Below are 7,456 nucleotides of genomic sequence, written 5' to 3' on the forward strand. Positions count from 1 at the left end.
GTCTCAAATGCCACCAGCAAGGGAAACCTGTTAGGGTACCCAAAACTAATACTTGCCCACACACACACACACACACACACACACACACACACACACATCTGTTACTACACAGCCTAGTCTTTCTGGACTAGAACTGGGCAAGGTAAGATGGTGGTTAAAGCACTGGCTTGCTGGACTTGAGTTCAAATCTTTATCCTTGTATATCATTCTGGACAACTCAACCACTCTCTGTACCTCAGTTTCCCACATCTGAAATGGAGGCAATGCTTACCAGGTGATCATGAAAGCTATATATTTTAATTTTTATAAGATGTTAATTTATATAAGTATTTGGGGCATTGTAAGTGCTCAGCAAGTGGAAGCAATTGTCTTTGTTCCTATTATTATTATTATTTGGCTGTTATTGATAAGGAAGGATTAGGGGCTTACTTGCACTAGTCTTAATCCCCCTTCAAACTATAAGTATCTAATTGGTACTGCTTGTATCTTTGGGGATTCTCCCAGACACGCCATAGTTTGCAAATAGTGAGGGCTCTAAATGTGAATTATTTGAGGATCTCTAGAGCCTGAAGTCTTCCATTTGAACACCAAGACTATCACTTATTAGTTCTGTGCTCTTCAACAAGCCCCTTAAAGCCCTCTGTCCCTCCGTTTCCTTATTTTCAAAATGGAGAGACAAGTGGCACCTTGTTTATAGATTGTTGGCAGAATTAAATTTAGCACTTATTAACGGGGTGTCTGAAGGTCGTCGCTTGGGTTAACCAGCCTTTAATGCAGAGCCTGAACCTAGTAGGTCCTCCATGCTGATTTCCTGAGTCAATGAATGGTCCCCTTGTACTAGCTGCAATGAGATTTAGGGTAGATTTATTACAGTATTATCCTCAGTCACGGTAGTTTGGCCTTGGTTGCTGGCACCACCATCTCCCCCTCTTTCTTTCTTCTTTTATTTCTTGGCACTGGAGAGAGTGCCTGGTTTTAACTAGGTAATACCTTTTGAGTGAAGACCTCCTGAGCCCGTGTAGAAACTAAGAGCCTAAAAGTAAATTAAAAATCGGGGTAAGTTCCTCTTAAGCAAGGACTGGCCTATCGATATGACAAATCAAGAACAGGACCTTTGCAGGGCCACTGAACGAGGCTTTATTTGCGGTGAAAGGGTGTTCTTAAAGAAGAGACAACCAGAAACATGATCCAAGAGGACCATCTGCCTGTGGAAATGGAGGAGGCAGCTTCAAAGCAATGAGGGTAAGCGCACTCTTCTAGTATCGGGATGCATTACAGATCCTCCGTTTCCTGGTCCTGCTCAGGGTGTCCTCGTTAGCGGAAGCTGGCCCTTTGCTTTCAGTGGCCACTGAACTATGGTCAGGCCTAGCCTGAGGAGGCCCCCAGGTGGCCCAGCTCAGTCCCTCCAGGATCCACACTCTGAGGAAAGCGGGGGGACTTCAGTGGCGGCTCTGGGGGCAAGGCTGGCAAGGCACACAGACGGTGCAGGGCATATAGACGGAGCGGGGTGCACCTTGGGAAGAGGCACAAGGCGGGCAGGAAGGCGTGGAGCACGGGTTACAGGGAAGCCTGCAGGGGGGAAAAAGTCACAAAGGAACAGGATTTTGAAGGAGCCCAACTCAGTAGCAGATCTTAACGGTTCTACCCAGGACACCTCTCAGATGGGTCTCCTATACACCTTCTCCACCTGGATCCCCTTGGGCCAGCTTCCATTATCCTGACCTCTTCCTTGATGCTCCCCAACCCCACGCTGGCCTCTGCTTACAACTGTCCGCTTGGTAGAGTGATCTTCTACGGGCATCATCAGTCTTATTGTGCCCCTTTCCTGCCTAAGACCTTCAGTGGCTCCCACTTGTGCTAGCAAGAGCAGCAGCTCATTTAATAAGACACGCCCTTTTCCTCCCAGTTCAGCTCATAGCCCTGGTGCTATGAGCTGTGGACTACAACTGCTCAGGCCCATGTGACTTGTGCCCTGTCTTCTAATTCCAGAACACTCTTCCTTACCACTAAAATCATCCATTTCTTCTCTTCCTTCATTCAACTGGCACATCTACCCGAAAGCCTTCCGGATCTCTATGCCAAACTCTCCCAAAGGTACCATGTTCTCTTTCGTAGTGATCAGTAATTATTCTGTGATGGTCTATTTTCCCTGCTGGGGAATGAGGTCAGCAATTGTGTGTGTGCCCACCCTACATCCCCTGGGGAAAAGCAGGCACTTAATAAGAACGTGTTGAATAAGAAGACGTGGAAACAAAAGGAAACAAGATGATTGATCTTAGACATTGACAGGCTTGGGCTCCAAACCAGAAACAACACACTGGATGTTGGACACAGACCAAAACAGCACAGATGCCCAGCCAGCAGCCTGAGGGCCACATACAGCCTGAAATATATTTAATTTGACTCGCACTCCTTTAAAAAAAAAATAAAAGAACTTAGCATTTGAAGAAATTCAGATTGTTCCTTTCTCTTATCAGTCAGAAGAGCCAGAAGTACTGGACCTGCCTCTTATTCAGTTGAACTGGCCCTGCCCCACCCTCCTTCCTTGGACCCTGCACAAGCTCCCTGAGTTCCACAGCCCCCACATGATCCTCATCAGGAGTGTGTGTTAATGGCCTGGGCTTGCAAAAGTTTGATTTTGCAACCCCTGCCTCTGGAGGGTAAGATTCTGAATGACAGACAGGCAAGGCTTAAAGGTAGATCAAGAAACTGCCATAACAGGAGTCAACCCACCAGGTGTCCACAACCTGTGGTCTTCTGGCTAGAAAACTCCCAAGGACCCTGCAGGTCCTGGTACAACATCAAAGCCTACTGACCTAATCAGGTCTTCCCCATTGCTCAGGCCAGGGCCAAGACCTCCTCAAAGTGGCTCTACCTGGGTTCTTTCTGCTACCCTCGGGGTAATTTTTCCATCGAGCTGTGTTGAAGTATCCTTGACTCAATCAAGAAAACACTGACTGAACATCTATTCTGTGCCAAGTTCAGGCAGACAACTGTAACTAATTGTCTCTACATTCTAGGTGTTCCCCAGCTTAGTGGGACAAGCAGATTTTATCATCCCTGCCTCAAAAAGTAAATAAATAAATAGGAAATAAATCACCAGCAGCAACAGTATGACCTTTGTATTGCTTACCACAGCTCGATCACAGATACCTGTTGCCCTTCACTTCTCCAACACTTCTCTGAACCCTTCCCAGAGGATCTCCAGTGACACGTATGCCTGCCCCGCTAACAATTTGAGAGCAGATGCCTTCTTGGCCTCTGTCTCAACAGCCCCCATGGTGCCTAGCTCATGGTAGGCATTTGGAAGGAGTTCATTAACTTGGAGTGAAGCAAAATGGTCTAACCTGGGCCATGTCTGGGCACCATTTCCTGATTTTCTTCAGCTCATGAAGGCTTACTGATGGCTTCTTCATCATGACAAGGTTCCAAGCTGACGTTCCTTAAGCATACAACGCCTAGCTTCCTATAACCCACCCCGACCATGGCATACATCTCTACCGAGTCCCCCGAGTGCCCACGTACTTGCTGTCCTCGCTCTCCAGCAGGCCCCGGTATGTGTTGATCTCACACTCCAGTCGGGCCTTGACATCCAGCAGCACCTTATATTCCTGGTTCTGCCTCTCCAGGTCACAGCGAATGTCGGCCAGCTGGGACTCCACGTTACTGATCATGCACTGCATCTGACCCAGCTGGGAACTGTACCGGCCCTCAGTCTCTGCCAACGTGTTTTCCAGGGAGTCCCTCTGAGGCAGAGAAAAGATATCATTTTGAAAGTTCAGCTCTTTTGCATGGCCTGCTGCAGACAGAACCATGAAGAGCCAAGACTCAATTTGGTATTGAGTCCTTACGTGAATCAGAACTGGAAGCCCAGGAAAGCTGAGTAACACAACAGAACAGATTGAAGCCACATCTTAAATCTGAAGTCCTTAATCTGATCCCAAATCCTTAAGTCCTTAATCTGATCCCAAATCCCTATAACTTTAGGCTGGCCGCAGGACTTGGCTTTGAAGATCACCAATTACCTTCAGTATGATATTATTTAGAATAGTGGTTTTCAACCTAGCTATACATAAGAGTCACATGGAAGCTTTAACAAAAAAGGAAAGGAAATAAACCCAGGTAAATATCACAGTGAAGCCCCTTTGTACAATTAACTTATGCAAATAAAATAAAATTTCAAGTCTGTGCTCTACCTCCAGAGACTCTGGTTCCATTGGCCTACAGAAGAATCTTGGTATTGGGACTTTTAAGATCTGTACCAGTGACAGTCAGAGCCAGGAGTTGGAAGGGAATCATGTGGGATGGTATCCACCCAATCAACATTCAATCTGGAACATCCTCTCCTTATCTCTGAACTGGCGAAACATCCCTCCAGGAAAGTCAACTGGAGGAGTATCACAGCCACTGAGTCTGGTCCTCCTCTTCCTCCTTCTCACATGCCCAACCCTCCATACTCAGTATTTCCCCAAAACCACCCACAAGCTGCACTCACCAGGCTGTGCTGGGCCTGCAGCTCAATCTCCAGTGTGTTGACTGTGCGTCTTAGATCAATGATGTCTGACTGGTAGCTCTGGAGCTGCTCAGAGCTGGTGGCCACCTGCTTGTTAAGCTCCTCCATCTGCAATGGGAGGATGGAGAGAGGGAGAAAGCTGGGAGCATCTTCCTCAGAATGCTGAAGAGCCCAGCCTGGCCCACTGTGAGAGGTGCACCCACCTGCACATTGAACCATTCCTCCACATCCCTGTGGTTGGTCTCCACCATGGTCTCGTACTGACATCTCATCTCCTCCAGCATCCTGGTCAGATCGACAGGAGGGGCGGCATCCACTTCGATGTTAAGGCGGTCCCCAAGCTGGTGTCGGAGGACGCTGACTTCCTGAAAAGGCACAAGTACATGTGTGAGGAATAACCCCATCAGATCATCTGAGGTGCGACCCTTGGAGGCCTGGAATCCACTCTCTAGTATCTCAGTGGTCCAGCTCTACCTCCATGACACCTCCTGTTGCGTGGACAGAAACCAAAAGCAATGCCAGCGTTTGTTTGATCCGTGGGGGCCAAAATGGAAAGCTTGTGTCCCCAGCTTCTCAATCATCCTACCAGCCCTCTTCATCTGGAATGGAGGGCAATGGAGTCTGGCTTCCCCTAGCTCCCCCAGGCTTAGCTGCCAAGCAGAGAAAGTTGTCACTGAGGCCAAGGGGAGTGTGAGATAACAGCTCATTAGTGGCTTCTTGGCGCAGTGCCCAGCTCTCTGGTTTAAGTGGGATGAGTCAGGCGCCCAAGGGTGCTTTGTGAATGCATAGTGACAGATTGTTACTTTACTCTCCGGCCTAAGTAATCCCAGACAGGATCCAGAGACACTGGTTCATTCAAATCCCAAGTGAAGAGGTTGGAGAAGGAGGAATATGACCTGGTGGCTCAGATGGGCTTTGTAAATACATGAACGCCCAGGGCAGAGAGCTTTCTTTCTAAGGACCCATGGGAGGTAAGGGAAGAGAGAAATCACTGGGCTGCCCTGTTGGTTCATATCTTACCTACAAACCAAGAAGACAGAAAGGAATGAGGACAGGGACAGAGAAACAAAAATCACTGCAGTTCAACTCCCTTAGGAGACAGGGGTACTACCCCTAGTAGTTAGCCTGGCACCGATGGACAGGTTATTTGATGCATGTTGCGAATATAATCTGCCCTTGACCCCACATCCATCTGGAATGTGGCTCTCGAGAAGAAGACATATGTAGTTGCCATACACCAGCGTGCAATGGCCCCAGGAAGTTCAGAAGGAAGTAGCTATACTCTTGTACCCACAGCCTGCCTGGATCATGTCCACGACCCATCTCACCTCCAATAAATCCTCACGGTATGCAGCTAGATAAGGAGCCTCATAAATTCAGGTTACATAAATTGGATAGAGTCACAGACATGACATGTGGCAATTTCAATCCACCCTCTATCCAACCTCAATCTCCATGTTCTTACCATTCTGCCCACCCCACCCCCTGGGCAACCTCAGTTTGACTTCTGGTCTCACCTCCTCATGGTTCCTTTTGAGGTACAGCAGTTCCTCCTTCAGGGACTCTACTTGCGCCTCCATGTCAGCCTTGTTCAGGGTCAGGTCATCCAGGATCCTGCGCAGGCCATTGGTGTCGGCCTCCACCAGCTGCCGCAGGGCCAGCTCCGTCTCGTACCTGCACAGGGTCAAGGTCACAATTGAGAAGAGGGGTGGACTATATAGAGGACTGAGGGATGGCCTTGAACTGTGGGCACTTTCCAACCCTCTATGAAAGTAATGGAAAGCTGCCCCCCAAAAAAGAGATCTGACAACAGAGAGAGAGAGAGAGAGGCCCCTGGACAAACTCACTTGGTCCTGAAGTCATCTGCAGCCAGTTTGGCATTATCAATATGCACAATCATCCTGGCATTCTCCGCTTTGGTACACAGCACCTGTGGATCAAGGCACACATGAGAAGTTAGTCCAGGATAGAAGGATGGAGAAAGAACCCAGTGAGGAAAAGTCAGTCTCCAAGGAAGAACTCAGCACCTGTACCCTTCCTTTAGGAAGCCCCTCTTTCTTGGAACTTGGGGAAATCTTTAGTGAGCTGCTCATCCTTATATAACTTGAAACGTGATGTTTACTGAAAGCGTAACCTGTGCTAGGGCCTGTTCCTAAGCACCTGACTCGAATTGTCTCATCGGGTGAACCATTGTAATTCCCTGTATTCCAGATATGGAAACTGAGATCTAGAGAAAGGAAAGGGACTTCTCCAAGGTATTCAATGAGTCAATAATCGAGCTGAGACTAAATGTCAGGCTCTTATTTCATTAAGGCTCTGGCTGGGTGTTCAAATTACAAGATAACTCTATGCCCCAGAGAGGTCTCTTTCCTCTGAGCTTAGCTTTAATGGGTTTAAGCAGTTCAAATCTAAAGCATGGGCTCCTCCAGCAGTGCGAGACCCTTCACCGCACGTCCTCACCTTCTGCTGGAGCTCCTCGATGGTCTGGAAATAGGACTGGTAGTCGGGACACATGGTGAGCACTTGGGACTGGCAGGCTTCCTGGATCTTGCTCTCTAGGCAGGCGTTCTCCTGCTCCAGCTGACGCACCTTCTCCAGGTAGCTGGCCAGGCGGTCATTCAGGGACTGCATGGTCTCCTTCTCGTTGCCGTTGAAGGCGCCCTCACAGAACCAGTTGCACGTAGCCATGGAGCTGGAAAAGCCACTGGATGGCCGGCAGCTGCTGGGCCGGCAAGAGCTAGACAAGTAGGTCTTAGAGAGGCAGCTGGCTGGCCGGTAGGTGGTGGGCATACAGATGGAAGGCATGCATGGCACGGGCTGGCAGACATACCCAAGGCACAGCTCAGGCCGGCAGCTCATGCTACTGGAACAGGCAGAGGAAGGCTGAGGACAGCCCTTTGCGGAGGTCGACAAGGTATTGGTGACACAGAAGTTGGATGTCAT

General features: G+C 48.8%; 1 protein-coding gene across 1 annotated transcript; it reads right to left on the reverse strand.

Moving 5' to 3' along the window:
* Nucleotides 1-1,439: 1,439 nt before the first annotated feature.
* On the reverse strand, nucleotides 1,440-7,456 carry Krt32 (keratin 32, type I). The gene is made up of 7 exons (XM_013037752.1): nucleotides 6,974-7,456; nucleotides 6,361-6,443; nucleotides 6,031-6,187; nucleotides 4,717-4,878; nucleotides 4,496-4,621; nucleotides 3,526-3,746; nucleotides 1,440-1,569 (listed from the first exon to the last, which is right to left on the reverse strand). The coding sequence occupies exons 1-7, from the start codon at nucleotides 7,454-7,456 to the stop codon at nucleotides 1,440-1,442; spliced, it is 1,362 nt and encodes a 453-aa protein (XP_012893206.1).

Source organism: Dipodomys ordii, unplaced genomic scaffold, assembly GCF_000151885.1.
Source record: "Dipodomys ordii isolate 6190 unplaced genomic scaffold, Dord_2.0 Scaffold7, whole genome shotgun sequence".
NCBI lineage: Eukaryota > Metazoa > Chordata > Mammalia > Rodentia > Heteromyidae > Dipodomys > Dipodomys ordii.